This window comes from Stegostoma tigrinum, chromosome 4, assembly GCF_030684315.1.
Source record: "Stegostoma tigrinum isolate sSteTig4 chromosome 4, sSteTig4.hap1, whole genome shotgun sequence".
NCBI lineage: Eukaryota > Metazoa > Chordata > Chondrichthyes > Orectolobiformes > Stegostomatidae > Stegostoma > Stegostoma tigrinum.
Window position 1 is genome coordinate 5,998,804 of NC_081357.1, and position 24,419 is coordinate 6,023,222.

At 45.6% G+C, this 24,419-nt stretch overlaps 1 protein-coding gene across 1 annotated transcript in view; it reads left to right on the forward strand.

Moving 5' to 3' along the window:
* The first annotated feature begins 1,750 nt into the window (after positions 1–1,750).
* The window catches only part of LOC125452340 (dynein axonemal heavy chain 8-like), a 1,165,100-nt gene continuing 1,142,431 nt past the window's right edge, over positions 1,751–24,419 (forward strand). The window contains exons 1-2 of the mRNA XM_059645122.1: positions 1,751–2,528; positions 22,463–22,616. Of these exons, the coding sequence (XP_059501105.1) occupies positions 22,473–22,616 (144 nt within the window). The 5' untranslated portion in view covers positions 1,751–2,528; positions 22,463–22,472. The remainder of the gene's footprint in view (positions 2,529–22,462; positions 22,617–24,419) is intronic.

A 24,419-nucleotide genomic window follows, 5' to 3' on the forward strand; every position in this document is an offset into this window, starting at 1 on the left:
ATGATCTACTAATTGATAAGATATGAGAATTTTGAGTTGAAGCTTGATTTGTTATGTTTAATGTATGAGAAGCAGTGAAAAATGTTGTTTTGCATGCTGTTCAGGCAGATCATACCATACAAAGTGCACCAGGGTAACAGAACAGAGTGCAGAATATAGTGTTACAACCATAGGGTTTGCAGTCTATGGGTCAGGAAGTCAACAATCCAGTTACAGGGTGGGGTGTGCGAGACCTTGAGAATTATGGCGTTGAAGGCAGACTGCAGTCAATAAGCAGGAACCTGATGTAGGTATCCTTGTTATCCAGATGCTCCAGTAATGAGTGTAGGACTAGGGAGATGGTGTTTGCTGTATTAGAGACAACAAAGTGTGGAGCTGGATGAACACAGCAGGCCAAGCAGCATCTAAGGAGCACAAAAGCTGATGTTTCAGGTCTAGACCCTTCCATCATATGGACCTGTTGAGGGTAGGTGAATGGCAAAAGATCAAAATAACTTGGTAGGTCGGAGTTGATGTGAGCCATGATTAAATTGTCAAAGCACTTTATAATTATGGAAGTCAGAGAGTAGTCATTGATGCTTCATGATTTTCTTTAGCACTGGGATGAGGGTGGTCTTCTGGAAGCAGATGGGACTTGTATCATAGGAAACAGAAGTTAAAGATGTCCGTGAATGCTCTGGCCAGCTGGCCCCCACACGATCTGAGTGCATGGCTGGGGGTCCATCCAGGCCCAGTTGCTTTCTGTGGGTTTAATTCCAAGAAACCAATCTAAAGTAAACAGCAGTGCCTGTGGGTATAGGTGCACCCAAGGCTGTTGGGATAGGTTACATCATTTCACTGATCTTCTGTTCAAAGCTAGCGTAGAATGCATTGCGCTCGTTGGGTAGGGATGTACTGTTGTCTATGATTCTGTCTAACTTTGCTTTGCAGCCGGTTATGCTGTGGAAGCTTTGCCGCAAATGATGGGTGTTTGTGTGATTAATCTGGATCTCAAGCTAGTTTGGTATTGCCGCTTGGCATCTCTGATGGCCTTACAAATATCATTATCTGATTTCCTGTAAAGGTCAGGGTTGCCTGACTTGAATGCTTCAGACCAGGACCGGATATCCTCACCCATGGTTCACGGTTGGAGAATATTCAAATTAACTTCTTCAGCATGCAGTTTTCTACCTACTTGGAAATGAAATCTGTTATGATTGTGGCATACTCGGGTTGGATGATGAGTTACTGAATACGGACCAGTACACCGAGTCTAAGCAGTCTAGTAGAAGCCTTTCTCTTATGTCAGACCAACACTGCACTACTTTCTTTACTGGGTCCTCACGCTTTCATTTCTGTTTGTAAGCCCGGTGAAACAGTGAGACCTGATTTTCCAAAATCCAGACAGGGGATGCAGTAGTATAGTAATGCTTGTGTAGTGATGGTCAAGGCTGTTTGGACTTCTGGTGGGAGAGGAGACGTGTTGATGGTATTTTGGAAGCATATTCTACAGTTTGGCCTGGTTCATTGATTTATTTTCATGAGTGCTGAAAAACAGTGTTTATGAGCGGTACAGGCAGATCATAGCAAGCAAAGGATATACAGATCAAAAAGTGCACACAGGTTGAAGTCATCTGCTACGATGAACAGGGCCTCAAGGTATTCCGTCTCATGACTGTTTGTTTGTGCCGTTGTATCCTACATCAGGCGCACTCTTCACTTCCGCATGGGGTGGGATGTAGATCGCTGTTAGGACAGTGGAGCTGAACTTGAGTGGCAGGTAGTATTAGGGACTGCACTTTATTGTAAGATATTCTAGGATACTTCTAATGATGCAAAACTTCAGTGACAAAGAGAATTTGGAGAAATTGAAACTGTTTACCTTGGAGTGGCAAAGGTAAAAAGACATTTGACAGAAGCTTTCAAAAATCTTGGTTGATTTGGACAGAGCCGATAAGGAGGACCTGTTCCAGGTCATACAGAACTGAGAAGGAGGGCGCACTTTTAAAGCAACTTACAAAACAGGCCAAACCTTTGGTGAGAAAATATAGGAGTGTACTGCTTCGAAGTGAGGGGGAAGCACTTTCAACGGAGATATCCAACAGACCTTGAGATGGTTGTTATAACAGAAATAAAGCGAAGAGGTATGGAGAAAAGGCAGGACAATGATACTGTGTCAAAATACTTATTCAGGGAGCTCGTGTGCCTTACTCCTTCATGAGGTGATTCCCGCTTTCTCACAAAAACCAGTAAGAAATACCGGCGATACACGGCAGGCTGACCGTACCGGGTGACAGTCCCCTCCAACAAACAATGGCTGGATCGCTCGTTCCAGAATTTTCGGCCTCGAGCCCCTCTGATGTCACGGCATGGCCGTTAACGGTTGAAGAAGGCGGCGTCGAGTGACAGTTTTATAGAGGAATGAAGGATTTAGGAGGTGCAATTTATTGACACTAGGCTGCGATTATTTTTAGACATATAGGCTGAAAGGACGAAAGCTTCTCTGAAGCGAGCATTTGAATCATATTTTGTGTCTTGTCGTCCGACAAGTGAGTATATTGACTTCATGTTGTTATCTGAGTGGAACAAATTAATAATATTTTGTTACTGCAAAATACCAGTTTTCTGCTGTACCTATAGTTCAATTTTAATTCAATTTTAAATTTGTTTTAAACAGTGAACAAGTTTGTTTAGAATGAAAAAAATTACGAGGCAGGTAAAAGCAAGTGACAAAACACGGAACCGTATTTAATATCAGCCTTTTGTTTAACATTTTATTCATTCTTGGAGCAAGTTACTGCAATAATTTTAAAAACTTCATGTCTTTGACTGAGGGATCATGGTTCTTATGACCACTGAGCTTCTAGGATCAAAAAGGAATGTTACACATGTGGAGGTGTCCTGTGTAATTGGACACGTTTGATATAGCCTGCCATTCGTATTTCGGTTACTGTCAACCATCAAGGCAAAAAAAAGTCGCGGTACTAAGGACTAATTAATACCAGATTTGAGGTTTACAGTAAGAGATGCAGGGGATGGGGAGAGTATGGAGAAGAACGACCCTTAGTGAATTGTAATGACCTTTAGAGTTTAAGGTGGATAACTGCGAGGTTGTCAATTTTGAGCTGAAAGTGCAGAGTTCTTGTTAATTGCAGAAGGTGGGTGAGCAGGTGCAGCATATAAGAAAGGCGTGGAAATTTTTAATTTTTCATTTGTGTGATGTAGGTGTCACTGGCTAGCCAGCATTTATTGTCTGCCCTTAGTTGCCATTGAGAAAGTGGTGGTGAGCTGCTTTCTTGTCCTACTGCAGGCCCATCTGCTGTGGGTTGACCCAAACTGCCACTAGGAAGGATTTTGACCGGGTGACAGTGAAGAAAAGGTGAAATATTTCCAAGTCAGGATGGTGAGTGGCTTGGAGAGGAACTTCAAGATGGTGGTATACCCATATAACTGCTGCCCTTGTCCTTCTAGATGGAAGTGGTCGTAGGTTTGGAAGGTGCTGTCTGAGGAGCTTTTGGTAAGTGTTGGTGGAGGAAGGCATGGATGCTTGTGGATGTAGTGCCAAACAAGTGGGCTGCTTAGTTCTGGATGGTGTCAAGCTTCTTGTGTTATTGGAGCTGCACTCATTCAGGCAAGTGGGGAGTATTCCATCAGACTCGTGACTTGTGCCTTGTAGTTGGTGGACGGGTTTTGAGGAGTCAGGCGGTGAGTTATTCACTGTAGTAGTCTTAGATTCTGACCTGCTCTTATAGCCACAATTTATGTGATGAGTCCAGCTGAGTTTCTCGTCAATGATTACCCTTACAATGTTGATAGTGGTGGACTAGGTGATGATAACACTGTTGAATGCCAAGGATACTGGTTAGATTGCCTGTTCTTCAGAATGAGAGGAGATCTAACTGAGGTATTTACAATGCTAAAGGAGATGATGAGGTAGACATGGAACATATGTTTCCCCATTGTGGAATGGTCTTGAACAAGAAGCTATAGGTATAGAGTGAGGGGGGGGTTGTGGGTAAATTCAAAATTGAGATGTGGGGAGACTGTTCTCTCAGAAGGTTGTGAATCTGTAGAACACACTGCCCCAGGAGTGCAGTGGAGACAGCCAGTCAGCAGATTCAAGAAAATAAAGGTATGTTTCTGATGAAAAGAGAGATAAAAGGCCATACAGAGCAGGTAGGAGAGTTGAGTTAAAATCAGGATAAAGATCAACCATGATCATTTTAAAGGGCTGAATTGTATCAGTGATAATGGGAACTGCAGATGCTGGAGAATCCAAGATAACAAAGTGTGGAGCTGGATGAACACAGCAGGCCAAGCAGCATCTCCGGAGCACAAAAGCTGACCTTTTGGGCCTAGACCCTTCTTCAGAGAGGGGGATGGGGAGAGGGAACTGGAATAAATAGGGAAAGAGGGGGAGGCAGACCGAAGATGGAGAGAAAAGAAGATAGGTGGAGAGGAGGGTATAGGTGAGGAGGTAGGGAGGGGATAGGTCAGTCCAGGGAAGATGGACAAATCAAGGAGGCGGGATGAGGTGGTAGGTAGGAAATGGAGGTGCGGCTTGAGGTGGGAGGAAGGAATGGGTGAGAGGAAGAACTGATTAGGGAAGCAGAGACAGGCTGGGCTGGTTTTGTATCATCCTCCGACACTTCTGCCAACTACAATCCGACTCCACCACCCAAGCTATTTTTCCATCCCCACCCTTTGTCTGTCTTCTGGAGAGACCACTCTCTCTGCAACTCCCTTGTCCGCTCCACACTCCCCTCCAACCCCACCATACCCAGCACCTTCCCCTGCAACCACAGGAAGTGCTACACTTGCCTCCACACCTCCTCCCTCACCCCTATCCCAGGCCCCAGGATGACCTTCCATATCAAGCAGATGTTCACCTGCACATCTGCCAATGTGGTATATTGTATCCATTGCACCCGGTGTGGCTCCCTCTATATTGGAGAAACCAAGCAGAGGCTTGGGGACCGCTTTGCAGAACACCTCCGCTCGGTTCGCAACAAACAACTGCACCTCCCATTCGCGAACTGCAGATGCTGGAGAATCCAAGATAACAAAATGTGAAGCTGGATGAACACTGCAGGCCTAGCAGCATCTCTGATCACAATTTTAACCTCACTGCGAACCCTTTTCCAGGGATGCCCAACCTGAAGAAGTTGCCCTCCTCCCTCAGGGAATCTCTCTCCTCTATCCATCTTCGGTCTGCCTCCCCCCTTTCCCTATTCATTTCAGAATCCTCTCCCCATCCCCCTCTCTGATGAAGGGTCTAGGCCCGAAACGTCAGCTTTTGTGCTCCTGAGATGTTGCTTGGCCTGCTGTGTTCATCCAGCTTCACACTTTGTTATCCTGTAGTTGAGATGACTGACCTCCGATAATCCCACCATCTTTCTATGTCCAGAGATAGTAAGAATTGCTGATGTTGGAGTCAGCGATAACAGTGTGGAGCTGGAAGTGTGCAGCATGTCCAGCAGCATCAGAGGAGCAGTAAAGTTGACATTTTGTGCCATGTATGACTCCACCCAACAGAGAGCTCTCTATTTGGTGTCTATGATTCCAGTTTTGCTAGAGCTCCTTGATGCTACCTCTGTCAAATGCAGACTTGATGCCTGGGGCTATCATTTTTTCACCACACCCCTGGAGTTTAGCTCTTTTGACTATGTTTGAGCCAAGGCTGCCATGAGGGCAGGAGCTGAGTGGTCCTGTCGGAATCCATACTGTGCATCACTGAGCAAGTCATTGCTAAGCAGGTGCTACTTGATAGCACTGTTGCTGACACCTTCCATCGCTTTGCTGGTGATGGAGAGTATACTGATTAAAAACCAGAATAACTGCAGATGCTGTAAATCAGGAACAAAAACAAAATTGCTGGAAGAGCTCACATAACAAAGTGTAGAGCTGAATGAATACAGCAGGCCAAGCAGCATCTTAGGAGCACAAAAGCTGATGTTTCGGGCCTGGACCCTTCATCAGATTTCTCGCCCAGCTCCACACTTTATCTCAGATTCTCCAGCATCTGCAGTTCCCATTATCTCTTGGCTGGAAAAGCTCAACAGCTCTGGCAGCATCTGAGAAGAATAATCAGAATTTTGGGTCTGGTGACCCTTCCTCCGAACTGATGGTAGGGGGGGAAAATGTCAGTTTATATGCAAAAAGTAGGGAAGGGTGAGGAGTAGAGACTAAATGATAGTGTAGAGCTTAAAGAGAGAGAAGAACAGTTGGACAGACAAAAGAGTTGATAATGATCAGGCTGGGAGTGTGAATAGTTGTTAATGGGGACTATTGGTGACTAATAATAGGTGATGTGTAATAGCAGGCTATGTGATAACGAGGCCTGCTGTGTTGGGTAGGGAGCTGGTGTTAGGTTTGTTTTTCAGAGACCCTCATGGATGTGATGCAGGAACAAGAGACTGACCTGATTATAAAGACACAATCCTTTATTGTTAAGCAAGTACAAGCTGCGGAGGATCGCTGTACATCACCCGGCACAGAATGCTGAGTATCGTGAGCGATTCTCCCCGAATAGGGGACAGTCCCTGCTTTTATACCCTTGGTTGACAGATACATGAAACAATGACTACATCTGAGAACAGGATACAGCTTTGATTGTCGTGAAGTTTATGATAACGACAGGATGCAATCTCAAGTGGTGACAACTGCCTGCTTGATCAAAGGTCACTGACCTGGCCATTTCAGCAGAAACAAGGGTGGGCAGCAGTGTGGGTAGAGCCATAAAGATTACAGAGCTTAATGCTTTTTGTGTTTACATATGGTTCACACCCCTACGTATGTTTCACACCCAATTCTATTCGGGCAGGAAGTTGAGACAGTGTTCACATACCCCTGTATGAGGAGATAAGGAGCATAAAATTTCATGGGATATTCCCCCATTAACATCTTACTGGGACATGGGAGAGTTTAGGCCCTAAAATTATTGAACTCGATATTGATTCCGGAGGGCCCCGAAGTGGAAAATGAGGTGTTATTCTTCCAGCTTGATTGAGCTTCGCTGGAACGCTGTAGCAAGCCAGAGACTGAGATGTTGACCAGGGAGCAGGGTAGTATGTTGAACTGGCAGGCGACGGGTCGTTCAGAGCCCTTTGTTTTTTGCAAGCAGAATGTAGATGTTCTGCAAAGCGGCCATCCAGTCTACACTTCATTTTCCCAATGTAGAGGAGACCACATTGTGAGCAGCAAATGCAGTAGAGTAGATTCTGGGAAATGCAGGTGAAGTGTTTGTTCGCATGGAAGGTATGTTTGGGTCCTTGGATATTGGGGAGGGAGGAAGTAAATGGCAGGTGTTGCACCTTCGCTGGTTGCAGGGGAAGGTCCCATGGGACTGTAGGGGGTGAAGGGAGTGTGGACCACAGTGTCCTGGAGAGAATGGTCCCCACTGAAGACAGGCAAGGGAGGGGAGGGAATATGTGTCTGGTGGTGCATTTTGTTGGAGGTGGTGGAAATGGCGGTCTGATCTCTTGGATGCGGATGCTGGTGGATGGTAGGTAAGAACAAGGGGAACCCTATCACTGTTGCGGGAGGGAAGTGAAGTGTGAGGGTGGAAGTGCGGGAGATGGGTCGGACCTAGTTGGGGGCCCTTTCGACGATGGTGCTGGTGAATCCTCAGTTGAGGAAGAAGGTGGACATTTCGGAGGCTCCCTTGTCCAAGTTGGCCTCGTTTGAACATAAATGACGGAGATAGAGGAACTGAGAATGGGATGAATTTTTTTTTACAGGAAGCAGGTTTTAAAGATGTATAGTCCAGGCCAGAGTAGACTGATAACTGTCCCGCTTGGATTTCCCCTGCTTTTTGTGTACAAGACATACCTGGACTATTTTCTACATTATTGGATTGATGCAAGTGTTGTAACTGGACTGGAACAGCTTACCTAGGTATAACCAAGTTCTGGAGAGTGTGTTTTTAGTACCATAACCGGAATGTTATTAGGGCTCTTACCATTTGTAGTATTCAGTATCTCCAACCACTTCTTAGTATACGTGGAGTGAATCAAATTAGCTGGAGACTGATATCTGTGTTAGAGGGGATCACTGGAAGAGGGTGAGATGGATTATCCACTTGGCACTTTTGGCAGAAACTGTTGGGAATGTGTCAGCCCTCTATTTTGCCCTGATGTGCTGGGCTCTTCCATCATTGACTATCAGAATATTTGTGGTGTTTTCTCCAGTGAGTTGTTTTAATAATCCAGATTCAGTAATGACTGGATGTGACAGAAATGCAGAGCTTTCATCTGATCCATTGATTGTGAAATGGTTTAATTCTGTCTGTCACTTGCTGTTTATGTTGTTTGGTATTCTGTCTGTCTAACAGTATTGTACCACTCTGCAGTTCCACTTCGTCCACCACTCGTTCACTGTGCCACGAATAACTGTTTTGTTTCCTTTTTCAGGCATCAAGGCGCACAATATTGATAGCCATGGCTGTCCGGAAGGTTCCTCCCTGCTCCTTCCCTTTGATTGCATCCTCACCTCCTGTCACATACTCACCGTCCTTTCTCATCTTCAGGTCTGCAGTGCTGAACCTTCTGCACTCAAAGGTCTCAGCTTTATCTGCCTCTGTTCCCACTTTCATAAATTTCAGGCAAGATGGGATTTCATACTCCTCTGCTGCTTTCTTTGCCTGTGTGCCCATTCGTTTTCGACAAGAGCCCTCTCTCTGTCCCACAGGCCCCTTTACCTACATCCAATACAATCTCTCCATTTGTCTCCTCCGTCTGGCCTTCTGCCTGCACTCGACCTGTTCGTTGAAAACTGTCAATGTGATATTGGTTGCCTCAATTTCTCTGCACCCTCCCCAACACTTCTTTCCAAACTATCTCCCCCTTCCCCCCCACCACACACACTCAATGCGCTCAGATCCAACCCTGACTTTTATTAAGCCAACCGATAACTGTGGTGTTGTTGCAGTCGGGTGTACTGAACTCCCACATTGCAGAGGCTGTGCACAAGCTCTCAGTTACCTCCTAATTTCCCACCACGGGACATCAGGCCATTGTATTAACTGTGGTTGCTAACGTCATTTCATTCTGGTGATCATCCAACCCCCTGCCCCGTCATTGCCTCTAAGCTGATGGTATCCCAACTCTAGCACAGCTTGCTTCTACCTCCTTCCGAAAATCCACAAACAGAACTGCCCCAGGCAGACCCGTTGTCTCTGTCTACTCATACCCCACAGAACTTATCTCTTCCTACCTTGACTCGGTCCTTTCTGCCCAGTCCATACTCTACCCACTCACATCTGTGATTCCTCTGATACTTCACGTCAGTTTTGGAATTTCCAGCTTGCAGGCTCCAGCTGTCTCTTTATCGTAGACTTGCAATCCCTCTACATGTCCTGACCCACCCACCAGGAAGACCATGGGGCTCTCCACTTCTTCTTTCCAGAACAAGGGCCTGAACATCCTCACCCACCACCATCCTCCTTCTGCCTGGCTGAGCTCAACCTCACCCTGAACAACTTCTTTAACCCCTCACAGTTTCTTCGTGTCAGACGAGTGGCCATGGGTACCCGCGTGGGCCCTAGTTATCCCTATCTCTTTGTCAGGTATATGGAACGTTCTGTTTGCCCGCCCACAACACTTTCTCCGACATATCCATGATATCATCAGTACTGCTTTTGTCTCATCTGGAATTGGAAAGGTTTATCAATTTAAAAAAAATTTTTTTTGGTTTCTCTTTTTACAATTTCTACCCCACTCTTAGTTTCACCTTGGCCCATCTTTGACTCCTCCATTCCCTTCCTCGACATCTCTGTTTCTACTTCTGACGATAGATTGGCCACTCATCTCTGTTATAAACCCACAGTTACCTGGACTATACATCTTTACACCCTGCTTCCTGTAAAGACTCCATCCATTCTCCACATTCCTCCATCTCTGCATATTCTCTGATGATGCCAACTTTAAGGGACACTCCAAAGTATCCATCGCTTCCTCAACCCTGAATACCCCAGCACCATTGTTGACAGGACTCTCAATTGCAAATGAAGCGATGACCTGTGATCTGATTAATTAAGGCAGAGAGATGATTGCAAAAAAAATTATGAAAAAGATGGTTCTAAAGACACAGCAACTGGCTGGAATAACATGTTATAAGAGTTGCGTAACAAGGATCTAATCAAAGTAACAAGTAGTCCAAAACTGTACAAACTAAGATAGTGACATCATAACAAGTTATCAAGGTTATAGTGTCAAGTATTGTTGTGTGGTGTCCATTTATCCATTGTCATAGTGTCTGCATGGTCTTACTGACATATCATGCCTTGGGCATCATTTCCTGCAGCATATGAGGTAGACAACATTGGTCAAGTCACATGAATACCCACCATGTACGTGGTGGCTGGTGTTCCCACTGGTGATGGTTGTATCTGTGTTGATGATTTGGCGTGTCTTGAGGTTACTGTGGCAGGGTAGTGTGGTGTTGTGGTTGCTGTTTTCCTGAAAGCTGGATAGTTTACTGCACATGATGGTCTGTTTGAGCTGTGGCAGTTGTTTCAAGGTGAGGAGTGGAGGCGTGGTGATGGCCCTGGCAAGAGATTCGTCATCAATGACGTGTTGAAGGCTGCAAAGAACATGGCATAGTTTCTTTGGTCTGTGGATGTACTGGACGACAAAGGATACTCTATCTGTCATGTCCTGCGTCTGTCTTCTGAGGAATTCATTACGGTGCTTTTTTTTGCTACGTCACGTTGGAACTGGTGATCGATGAGTTGAGCATCATATCCTGCTCTTATGAGGGCATCTTTCAGCATATTAGGTGTTTGTCATGTTCCTCCTTGTCTGTGCAAATTCTGTGTATACATGACTTGCCTGTAGGTGCTGGCTTGTCTAATGTGATTAGGATGAAAGTTAGAGAAGTGCAGCAGCATGAGGTTATCCATGGGCTTGTGGGAGAGTGAAGTACTGAGGTCTCCATCCTTGATGGAGTTACATGTGTCCAGGAATGGGACTGATTCAGAAGAGTAGTCCATTGCATGTCTGATTTGTGGGATAAAACTTGTTGATATGGTTGTGTAGTCTTTTTTCAATGATTTCTCAGCATGAGACCAAAGGAAAAAAAATGGCGTCAATGTGTCTGGTGTATTACATTGGTTTCTTAGGTTAGAAAACATTTCTAAAACACAATCTCTTGATTGGCCTGGCCCGAATTCCAAGACTTTACCCCCTAGTTCTAGAATCCTCAACCAGAGGAAATAGTTTATCTTTATCTACAGATATTACAGTGTGGAGCTGGAGGAACAAAGCGGGCCGGGCAGCATGAGAGGAGCAGGATGTTGATAGTGGGGTATCCGGTGATGATAACACCGTTGAATGTCAAGGGTTGGTGGTTAGATCATCTGTTATTGATGATGGTCATAGCCTGACATTTGTGTGGCGTGAATGTCATTGCCACTTGTCAGCCTAAGCCTGGATATTGTCCGGATCTTGTTGCATGTGAACATGGACTGCTTCAGTATCTGAAGAATCACGAATGGTGCTGAACATTGTGCAATCGTTAGCGAACATCCCCACCTCTGACCATACGATGGAGGAAAGGTTACTGATGAAGTTGCTGAAGATGGTTGGGCCTAGGACACTATCTTGAGGAACTCCTGCAGAGATGTCGTGGAGCTGTGATAATTGACCTCCCACAACCATGACCATTTTCCTATGTGAGATAACAAGGTGTAGAGCTGGATGAACACAGCAGGCCAGGCAGCATCAGTGGAGCAGGAAAGCTGACGTTTTGGGCCTAGACCCTTATTCAGAAATGTGGGAGGGAAAGGGGATTCTGAAATAAATGGGGGAGGCAGATAGAAGATGAGGATAGAGAAGATAGGTGGAGGGGAGAGAGACAGGTCAAAAAGGCAGAGATGCTTCCAGTGCCAGTAAAAGTGAGTGTAGGTGGGGAGTTGGGGAGGGGATAGGTCAGTCCAGAAGGATGGACAGATCAAGGGGGCAGGATGAGGTCATAAGGTAGGAGATGGGGGTGGGGCTTAAGGTGGGAGGAGGTGATAAGTCGGAGGGCGGGGAGGACATGTCAGGGAGGTGGGGACAAGCTGGGCTTGTTTTAGGATGCAGTAGGGGGAAGGGAGATTTTGAAGGTTGTGAAGTCCGCATTGATACCGTTGGGCCGCAGGGTTTCCTAGTGGAATATGAGGTGCTGTTCCTGCAACCTTCGTGTGGCATCATTATGGCACTGCAGCAGGCCCAGGATGGACGTGTTGTCTGAGGAATGGGAGGGGGGAGTTGAAATGGTTCATGACTGGGAGGTGCAGTTGTTTGGTGCTAACCAAGCATATTTGTTCCGCAAAGCGATTCGCCAAGCCTCCGCTTGGATTTTCTGATGTAGAGGAGGCTACAATAGGTACAGTGGATACAGTATGCCACATCAGATGTGCAGGTGAATATCTGCTTGATGTTGGAAGTCGTCTTGGGGCCTGGGATGGGAGTGAGGGGGGATGTGTAGGGGCAGGTATGGCACTTTTCCCTGCAACTGCAGCAAGTGCAATGTGTGGTGGGGATGGAGGGGAATGTGGAGTGGGCAAGAGTCATGGAGAGAGTGGTCCCTCCACAAAGCAGGCGAGGGTGGGGATGGAAGAATGTCTTTGGTGAGGTCGGATTGCAGACGGTGGAAGTGTCGGAGGATGATGCATTGGATCCAGAGGTTGGTGGAATGGTACGTGAGGACGAGGGGGTTCCATTTTTGTTGTTATTGCGGGCAGAGGGTGTGAGGGATGAGATGCGGGAGACATGGTTAACTGCATTCTCGACCATCGAAGGGGGCAATGTAGCAGTCCTTGAAAAACAAGGGCATCTGAGATGTTTGGGAGTGGAGTGCATCATCCTGAGAAGATGCTATGGAGGCCAAGGAATTGGGAATAGGGGATGGCATTTTTTTTGCAGGAAGGTGGGTGGGAGGAGGTGTATTCTAGGAAGTTGTGGGAGTTAGTGGGCTTGAAATGGATTTTGGTTTCCAGGTGGTTGCCAGAGATGGAAACAGAGACGTCTGGGAAGGAGAGAGAGAGGGGGAGCCATTTTCCTATGTGTTAGGTAAAGAACAAAGAAAATTACAGCACAGGAACAGGCCCTTCGGCCCTCCAAGCCTGTGCCGATCAAGATCTCCTGTCTAACCTGACATCTATTTTCTAAGTAATAATGGGAACTGCAGATGCGGGAGAATCCAAGATAATAAAATGTGAGGCTGGATGAACACAGCAGGCCCAGCAGCATCTCAGGAGCACAAAAGCTTTGTTTATCCAGCCTCACATTTTATTATCTATTTTCTAAAGGTCTGTGTCCATTTGCTCCCCCGCCCATCCATGCATCTGTCCAATATATCTTAAAAGACGCTAACGTGTCTATGTCTACCACCTCCGCTGGCAACGCGTTCCAGGCACCCACCACCCTCTGCGTCAAGAACTTTCCATGCGTATCTCCCTTAAACTTTCTTCCTCTCACTTTGAACTCATGACCCCTAGTAATTGAGTCCCCCACACTGGGTAAAAGCTTCTTGCTATCCACCCTGTCTATACCCCTCATGATTTTGTAGCCCTCAATCAGGTCCCCCCTCAATCTCTGTCTTTCTCATGAAAATAATCCTGATTACTCAACCTCTCTTCATTGCTAGCACCCTCCATACCAGGCAACGTCCTGGTGAACCGCCTCTGCACCCTCTCCAAAGCATCCACATTCTTTTGGTAATGTGGCGACCAGAACTGCACATAGTACTCCAAATGTGGCCGAACCAAAGTCCTATACAACTGCAACATGACATGCCAACTCTTGTACTCAATACCCCATCCGATGAAGGAAAGCATCCCGTATGCCTTTTTGACCACCCTATTGCCCTGCGTTGCCATCTTCAGGGAACAATGGACCTGAACACCCAGATCTCTCTGTTCATCAATTTCCCCGAGGACTTTTCCATTTACTGTATAGTTTGCCCTTGAATTAGATCTTCCAAAGTGCATCACCTTGCATTTGCCCGGATTGAACTCCATCTGCCATTTATCTGCCCAACTCTCCAGTCTATCTATATTCTGCTGTAATCTCTGACAGTTCCCTTCACTATCTGCTACTCAACCAATCTTAGTGTCATCTGCAAACTTGCTGATCAGACCACCTACACCTTCCTCCAAATCATTTATATTTATCACAAACAACAGTGGTACCAGCACAGATCCCTGTGGAACACCACTAGTCGCAGGTCTCCAATTTGAGAAGCTCCCTTCTGTGAGTACTCTCTGTCTCCTGTTGCCTATCTAGTTTTTTATCCATCTAGCTAGCACACCCTGGACCCCATGTGACTTCACTTTCTCCATCAGCCTGCCATCGGGAACCTGAACAAATGCCTTACTGAAGTCCATGTATATGACATCTACAGCCTTTCCCTCACCAATCAACTTTGTCATGTCCTCAAAGAATTCTATTAAGTTGGTAAGACATGACCTTCCCTGCACAAAACCATGTTGTCTATCACTGATAAGCCCATTTTCTTCCAAATGGGAATAGATCCTAGCCCTCAGTGTCTTCTCCAGTAGATTTCCAACCACTGACGTCAGGCTCAGCGGTCGATAATTACCTGGATTATCCTTGCAACCCTTCTTAAACAAGGGGACAACATTTAGCAAGCCTCCAGTCCTCTGGGACCTTACCCATGTCTAAGGATGCTGCAAAGATATCTGTTACGACCCTGGCTATTTCCTCTCTCACTTCCCTCAATAACCTGGGATAGATCCCATCCGGACCAGGAGACTTGTCCACCTTAATATCTTTTAGTTTACCCAACACTTCCTCCTTCCTTATGTCAACTTGACCTAGAGTAAGCAAACATCTATCCCTAACCTCAATATCTGTCATGTCCCTCTCTTTGGTGAATACCGATGCAAAGTATTTGTTAAGAATGTCACCCGTTTTCTCTGAATCAGCACATAACTTTCCTTCTTTGTCCTTAAGTGGGCCAATCCTTTCTCTAGTTACCCGCTTGCTCCTTATACATGAATAAAAGGCTTTGGGATTTTCCTTAACCATGTTCGCCAGCAATATCTCATGTCCTCTCTTCTCCCTCTGAATCCCTCATTTCAGATTAGCTCTACCTTCCCCATATTCTTCCAAAGCTTCGTCTGTCTTCAGTCGACTAGACTTCATGTATGCTTCCTTTTTCCTCTTGGCTCGTCTCTCAATTTCACCATGGTTCCTTAATCTTGCCTTTTCTATTCCTTATTTTCACAGGAACATGTCTCTCCTGCACGTTAATCATATCAAATGTGGATTTACCTTCAAACAGTTTCTCCCAATCTACATTCCCCAGATCCTGCCAAATCTTGGTATAGTTGACCCCCCCCCCCCACCAAATTTAGAACTCTTCCTTTAGGACCACTCCCATCCTTGTCCATGAGTATCGTAAAACTTACCGAATTGTGGTCACTAATTCCAAAGTAGTCCCCTACTGTAATTTCAACCACCTGGCCGGGTTCATTCCCCAACACCAGGTCCAGTATGGCTCTTTCCTGAGTTGGACTACATACATACTGCTCTAGAAAACCCTCCTGGACACACCTTACAAATTCGGCTCCATCTTGACCCCTAACACTGAGTGAATCCCAGTCAATGTTGGGAAAATTAAAATCTCCCATCACCACCACCCTGTTTCTCCCACACCTTTCCATTATCTGTTCACATATTTGTACCTCTATCTCACGCTCGCTGTTGGGAGGCCTGTAGTACAGCCCCAACATTGTTACTGCATCCTTCCTATTTCTAAGTTCTACCCATATTACCTCACTATCTGAGTCCTCCATGGGGCTCTCCTTCAGTACAGCTGTGATATCGTCTTTGACCATTACTGCAACTCCTCCACCCATTTTACCTCCCTCTCTATCCCGCCTGAAGCAGCGATATCCTGGGACAACTAGTTGCCAATCATGCCCTTTCCTCAACCAAGTCCCAGTAATCGCAATAACATCATACTTCCAGGTACTGATCCAAGCCCTAGGCTCATCTGCCTTATCTACTACACTTCTCGCATTAAAACAAATGCACCTCAGACCACCTGTCCCTTTGTGTTCATCATCTGCTCCCCGACTACTATTCCCTTTAGTCACACTGACTCCATTATCTAATTCCCTTCAGGCTTTCGTTTCTACCTCTTTTCTGTCCAATATTTAGTTCCCAGCCCCCGCCACATTAGTTTAAATCCTCCCCCACAGAATTAGCAAAAGCACCCCCAAGGACATTGGTTCCTGTCCGGCCCAGGTGTAGACTCTCCAATTTGTAATAGTCCCACCTTCCCCAGAACCAGTTCCAATGTCCCAAAAATCTGAACCCCTCCCTCCTGCACCATCTCTCAAGCCACACATTCATCCTGGTTATTCTTTCAGTTCTGCACTGATTAGCACGTGGCACTGGTAGCAATCCTGAGATTACTACCTTTTGAGGTTCTACTTTTTAAACTTGGCTCCTAACTCCCTAAATTCTGCTTGTAGGACCTCATCCCATTTTCTACCTATATCATTGGTGCCTATGTGCACCATGACAACTGGCTGTTCACCTTCCCCCTTCAGAACGTTCTGCAGCCGATCTGAGACATCCCCGACCAGTGCACCTGGGAGGCAACATACCATTCGGGAGTCTTGTTTTCGACCGCAGAACCGCCCATCTACTCCCCTTACAATTGAATCCCCAATGACTATTGCCCTTCCACTCTTTTCCCCGCCCTTTTTTTTAGCAGCAGAGCCAGCCACGGTGTCATGAACCTGGCTACTGCTGCCTTCCTCTGGTGAGTCATCTTCCCCCAACAGTATCCAAAACGGAATACCTGTTTTGGAGGGAGATGACCGCAGGGGATACCTGCGCTGCCTTCCTGCTCTTCCTCTGCCTTTTGGTTACCCATTCCCTTTCTCCCTCAGCAATCCTAATCTGCGGTGTGACCAACTTGCTAAAAGTGCTATCCATGACCCCCTCAGCATCGCGTATGCTCCAAAGTGAGTCCGATTGCAGCTCCAGAGCCGTCATGCGGTCCAACGAGAGCTGCAGCTGGATACACTTCCTGCACGTGAAGGAGTCAGGAACATCAGCCATGTCCCTGAGCTCCCACATTGAGCAAGAGGAGCACAACACGGGTGTGAGATCTCCTGACATTGAGCTTAACTTGGATAAATGAAAAAGGAGCGAAAAAAATTATTGGCAATCACACGATCTATATATATAAAGAAACATGAAATAGAAAAGCCTTACCTTGTCTACACACCACCGAGTCTTTGTAGGAGGAGGAGTGGGGGTGGGAGACACTACACGTGTAGTGTCTCGGGTTCACCTACTGCTCAAATAAATGAAGACCGCTCCTGCCCGAGGTAAGCTTTTTAAAGTGAGAAAAACCCTACCTTCCTGGTGGCCTCCTGGTGCTCTCTGCCTCTCTCTTCGCTCTCCTCCCGAAAAATGTATCACTGCAGCTACTGGAGCGTTTGCCCCGATACCCATTGATTCCAGTTTTGCTAGGTCTTCTTGATGCCACACTCCGTCAAATGCAGCCTTGATACCAAGGGTTATCACTCTCGCCTCACCTCTGGAATTCAGCTCTTTTGTCCATGTTTGAACCAAGGCTGTAAAGAGGCCAGGAGCTGAGTGGCCCTGGCGGAACCCAAACTGGGTATCACTGAGCAGGTTATTTCAGAGCAGGTCCTGCTTGATAGTACTGTTGGTGACTCCTTCCATCACTTTACTGGTGTTTGAGAATAAACTGATGGAGTGGTAATTGGCAGGGTTGGATTTGTCCTGCTTTTTATGTACAGGACACAATTGGGCAATTCTTCACATTTGTCCAGTAGATACTAGCATTGTAACTGGAACAGCTTGGCTAGGAGGAGCGGCAGATTCCGAAGCACAAGTCTTCAGTAATATTGTCGGAATGTTGTCAGGGCCGGTAGCCTTTGCAGTATAAAGTCTCTCCACCCGTTTCCTGATATCACGTGGAGTGAATCAGATTGGCTGAAGACTGGTATGTGTAACGTTGGGGACCACTGGAGGAGGCCGAGATGGATCATCCACTCAGCACTTTTGGCTGAAGATTGCTGCGAATGCTTTAGCCTTATCTTTTGCACTGATGTGCTGGGCTCTTCCATCATTGAGGACAGGAGTATTGTGGAGAATCTTCCTCCAGTGAGTTGTTTAATTGTCCACCACCATTCATGACTGGATGTGGCAGGACTGCAGAGCTTAGATCTGATCCGTTGGTTGTGGGATTGCTTAACTCTGTCTATCACTTGCATTCGCTATTTGGCGTGCACGTAGTCTTGTTTGGTGGCTTCACCAGGTTGACACTTTATCTTCAGGTATGCCTGGTGCTGTTTCTGGCATGCCCTCTTGCACTCTCCTTTGATCCAGGGTTGATCCCCTGGCTTGATAGTAATGGTTGAGTGGGAGATATGCTGGGCCATGAGGTTACAGATTGTGTTGGAATACAAATTTGCTGCTGTTGATTGTCCACAGTGCCTCATGGATGCCCAGCTATGAGTTGCTACATCTGTGTAACATCAGCCCCATTTACCATGGTGATTAGTGCCACACAACACAACGGAGATTAATCTTAATGTGAAGGTGGGAATTCATTTTCACAAGGACTGTGCGATGGTCACTTTTACTGATACTGTCATGGACAGATGCAGCTGCAGCTGGCAGATTAGTAAGGATGAGGTCAAGTTTGTTTTACCTATTGTTGGTTCCCTCACCGCCTACCACAGACTCAGTCTAGCAGCTACGTCATTTAGGACCCGACCAGCTTGATCAGTAGTACTGCTGCCGAGCCACTCTTGGTGGTGGATATTGAAATACCCCACCCAGAGTGCATTTTGTGCCCTTGCCATCCTTAGAGCTTCCTCCAAGGAAGCTCAACATTGTGGAGTACTGATTCATTTCCATATACCTCCTTTAGCTAATCAGCAGCGGGTATCCTTGCCCATGTTTAACTTGAAGGCATGAGACTACATGTAGTCTGGAGTCAATGTTGAGGACTCCTACAGCAATGTCCTCCCCGGATGTATACCACTGTGCCACCACCTGTGCTGGATCTGCCCTGCTGGTGAGACAGGACATTATCCAGGGATGGTGAAGGTGGCGTCTGGGACACTTTTTTTATAAAGTATGATTCAGTGAGTATGATTGTGTCAGGCTGTTGCTTGAGTAGTCTGTAAGACAGCTGTCCCAATTTTGGCACTAACCCCTCGATGTTAGTGTGTAGGACTGCTTGATTGATAGAGCTGTTTCTGCCATTATCTTTTCCGATGCCTAGGTCAATGCCAGGTGATCCATCCAGTTTCTTTTTGAATCCTTTGAAGTTATTGGTACAACTGAGTGTCTTGCTAGACTATTTCAGAGGACAGTTGAGAGGTGACCACATTGCTGTGGGCCTGGAGCCACGTAGGCCAGACTAGGTGAGGGTGGCAGATTTCTTTCAGTGAACCAGATGGGTTTTTCCGACAATCGGCAATGATTTCATGGTGATGAGTAGATTCTTGATTACAGAATTTTTTTAAAAATTCCGATTCCACCATCTGCCATGGTGGGATTTGAACGCAGATTTCCAGAACATTAGCTGGTTTCCGGATTAATTGTCTAGTGGTAATGCCACTAGGCCATCGCCTACCCCTTTACTTCTTGTTTCTATGTTCGAACCATTTGTCCTCATCTGATGACCCCTTGAGAATATATTCCTTCAAAGCATTATTGTAATGTCCTCCCTTATCAAAAGAGCAACCCCTCCTCCTCTTTTACTTGTATTTCTGTCACACCTGTAGCTTCTGTATCCTGGAACGTTGAGCTGCCTGCCCTACCCCTCCCTCAGCTATGTTTCTGTTATGGCTATAATATCCCAGTCCCCAGAACCCATCTGTGTTCTGAGCTCATCTGCCGTACTTGTTATGCCTCATGCGTTGAAATAAATGCACTTTAAACTTGAAGTCTTTTCAATCCCTTTACTGTGCCCCAGGGTAGTTTGAATAGTAAACTTGCTGTCAATGTCTAACGTATTTCCCCTTGACTTCTTGATGGCCCTCTCTTATTCAGAATCTGATTCCGTGCCAAACTAGTTTGGGTGTTGTTGCTGTCAGTTCACACTCCATATAATTAAAGTATCGCAGTTCAACTTCTTTGGGAATGCTGATAATCTAGAGGATCTATCTTTGTCAAGTAAGATGACTACAGACAGCACATATGTTGACATTTTCTACAAAACAACATTTTCTGGTAATGGCAACGTACGTTAAGTATTCTGTTAAGAGTGGAAAGAGCACCAGAACAACCCCAGAACTGATGCCAAATGTCACACACAAGCTAGAACTGTCCATGGAAGCAAGTGTCCTGTAAGGGTCATTATTCTAATACCTCTAAGCAGACGTGTGTTCAACCAATTAGGCAACTTTTCATTGTGGCATTGTAAGAATGAAAGAAGTAACCAGAATCTGTTTTTAGTGGCTAAGGAATGACTTTGAAATTGAGGACAAAAGTATGTGGATCTTGCACAAGAGATCACAACCTGCCTCCATTCGAGCATTACATACATGGAATAGTTGGAAAGGCCATGGCAAAGAATCTGTATTGACTACAGTGGACCTTTTTTGAAGGGTGAATGCTTCTCATAGTATTTGGCACGCACACTAAATGCCCAGAAATTGCCATCATGAAGATGACATCTTCAGTTAAAATCATTTGGAAGGTAGAGGTTTGGTTGTCCAGAACAACTTGTTAGTGATAATAGTCCACAGTTTAAGAACTATCTAAAAGCTGAATGCAATTCAAGATATCTGATCAGCTTTTGATCAGCCAGTCACAAATGTTTTGGCAGAAAGGTTTGCACCGTGGATAAAACATTCCACAATTGTAACTTGAGAGCAGGCATCATTATCCAAAAGGTAGAAACAATCTTTATTAACATAGCGGAACATAACCCACTCAACGACTGAAGGTTTTCGGCATTGGTGGTACAGCCGTTATCAGTGCTGCCTCACAGTGCCAGGGACTCTGATTCACTTCCAGCCTTGGGTGACTTGTCTGTGTGGCGTATGCATGTTCTCCCTATGTCTCTTTGCTTGGTGCTGTCATTTCCTCCCACTGTCTAACTGTGTGCAAGTTAGTTGGATTGGCCATGGTAAATTGTGTCAGTGTTCATGATGTGTAGGCTAGGTGGGTGATGTATCGTAAATGTGGGGATAGGATTAGACAATAGACAGTAAGTGCTGGAATAGGCCATTCGGCCCTTTGAGCCAGCGCCACCATTCATTATGATCATGCTGATCATCCACAATCAGTATCCTGTTCCCGCCTTATCCCCATAACCCTTGATTCCACTATCTTTAAGAGCTCTATCCATCTCTTTCTTGAAAGTATCCAGAGAGTTAGCCTCCACTGCCTTCTGGGGCAGAGCATTCCATATATCCACCACTCTCTGGGTGAAGAAGTTTTTCCTCAACTCTGTTCTAAATGGCCTACCCCTTATTTTTAAACTGTGTCCTCTGGTCCTGGACTCCCCCATCAGCCGAAACATACTTCCTGCCTCCAGAGTGTCCAATCCCTTAATAATCTTATATGCCTCAATCAGATCCCCTCTCATCCTTCTAAAACTCAAGTGTATACAAGCCCAGTCCTCTTCATAGGATCAGTGCAGACTTAATGAGCTGAATGACCTCTTTCCACATTGTAGAGATTCTGTGATTCATTGACTGAAGGATCTTTAGTATTGCTCATGGTAAAACAAAGAATTTGTTGACACTACCCATGATAAGAGATTTTGCGAACAGGGAAGTCATAGAATCGGGTCTTCTACTAGAAGCAGGCCAAATGCTCCATTTTTCCACCAGATTCAGGATGAGTTGGTGAGGAATTACACCACTGTCCAGAAATGCGTACCAGCCATGAATGTAGCACAGACTGGACTGCCCTCGTCCACTATACAGATGAAGATGATGTATGGCAAAGAAGTGCTGATCAAATCATAGGTCCTGCAGTTTAACACTTAAGCCTCCCAGTTTTTCTTGGAGTATAACAGGATAACCTGAGGTTAGGGGTGTTGGCTGACTGGTGAGTAAATCATGATCCTAGGATATTTAACTTGTATTCCCCATTCAGTATTCTGTGAAAACCACAATCCTTAATCATTTTGTATTTGGCCGAGGAAACATAGAGAAAAGGAACTGCAATAGCCCATTTGGCCCTTTTGAGCCACGAGAATATTTTTGTGCAGTAAGTTATTACATCTGAAATGCAAAGCCTGTAAAGGTTATTGATAAGGATTCTGTAGTTTTCAACAGGAAATTTGATAAATGCAATAAAAAGCTATTAGAATAGAACTAACTGAACAGCTGCTCCAGAGAGTACAATGACGAAAGTAACCCTTGCATCGATGCTGAGTGGATTCTCATTCTGTTTTTGGAGAATAAACTCATAACTAAATAATATGCAGTCATTGGTGAAATTTAAACTTTGTGTTTCAGACTTTGAAAAATGAGTCAAGATGGAATTTCGCCACATGTTAGTGGCTCTGTTTTGTTTGACTCACTTGGTTTATCATCGGAGAAAAGATTGGGCAAAATACGCCGAAGCACTGTCGGAATGCTGGCCTTGCAAGAGACAATAAAGGAAAAACAGGTATTTTTTAAGTAGTACTAGATATACATAACTGGAGACTTGCTAATGTTGTCCTCTTGTTTTAAGAAGGTTAGCAAGGATAATCCAGGTAATTATCGACCGGTGGGCCTGACGTCAATGGTTGGGAAGATACTGAGGGATAGGATCTATTCCCATTTGGAAGAAAATGGGCTTATCAGTTTAGACAACATGGTTTTGTGCAGGGAAGGTCATGTCTTACCAACTTAATAGAATGCTTTGAGGATGTGACAAAGCTGATTGATGAGGGAAAGGCTTTAGATGTCATAGACATGGACTTCGGCAAGGTGTTTGATAAGGTTCCCGATGGCAGGCTGATGGAGAAAGTGAAGTCACGTGGGGTCCAGGGTGTGCTAGCTAGATAAATAAAAAAAACTGGCTAGGCAACAGGAGACAGTAGTAGTAGAAGGGAGTTTCTCGAATTGGATGCCTGTGACTAGTGGTGTTCCACAGGGATCTGTGCTGGTACCACTGTTGTTTGTGATATACGTAAATGATTTGGAGGAAGGTGTAGGTGGGTCTGATCAGCAAGTTTACAGATGACACTAAGATTGGTTGAGTAGCAGATAGTGAAGGGAACTGTCAGAGATTACAGCAGAATATAGATAGACTGGAGAGTTGGGCAGATAAATGGCAGATGGAGTTCAATCCGGGCAATGCAAGGTGATGCACTTTGGAAGATCTAATTCAAGGGCGAACTATACAGTAAATGGGAAAAGTCCTCGGGGAAATTGATGAACAGAGAGATCTGGGTGTTCAGGTTCATTGTTCCCTGAAGGTGGCAACGCAGGGCAATAGGGTGGTCAAAAAGGCATACGGGATGCTTTCCTTCATCGGATGGGGTATTGAGTACAAGAGTTGGCAGGTCATGTTACAGTTGTATAGGACTTTGGTTCGGCCACATTTGGAGTACTGTGTACAGTTCTGGTCGCCACATTACCAAAAGGATGTGGACGTTTTGGAGAGGGTGCAGAGGAGGTTCACCAGGATGTTGCCTGGTATGGAGGGTGCTAGGTATGAAGAGCGGTTGAGTAGATTAGGATTATTTTCATGAGAAAGACAGAGATTGAGGGGGGACCTGATTGAAGTCTACAAAATCGTGAGCAGTATAGACAGGATGGATAGCAAGAAGCTTTTTCCAAGAGTGGGGACTCGCTTACTCGGTGTCATGAGTTCAAAGTGAGACGAGGAAAGTTTAAGGGAAATATGCGTGGAAAGTTCTTTATGCAGAGGGTGGTGGATGCCTGGAACGCGTTGCCAGCGGAGGTGGAAGACGCAGACACGTTAGCGTCTTTTAAGATATATCTGGACAGGTGCATGGATGGGCGGGGCAAATGGACACAGACCCTTAGAAAATAGATGACAGGTTAGACAGAGGATCTCGATCGGCGCAGACTTGAATGTCTGAAGGGGCCTGTTCCTGTGCTGTAATTTTCTTTGTTCTTGGGTGACTTTTTTTTGCTTTGGAAGATCAAGTTTCAAGCAGACCACGAGCGTCTTTCACTGAAGTAGATGGTCTTTCAAATGTTGTTTTATTTATTTGTTTTGATGTATGCTCCAGGAAGCAGACCATAGGGAAAAGCACCCTGAGTTGTAGAGCTGCTTGGTTCAAGCATCAACAAAATCCCCTCGTAAATCATAGAATGCCTGCAGGTTGTATGCTCAAAATGACCTCTCTGACCCACCCACCCAGACCCTCCTCCACCCTATCCCTAATACCCTGTATTTTACCCTAGCTAAACCACTCAGTCTGCACATTCCTGAACACTACAGAGCAATTCAGTA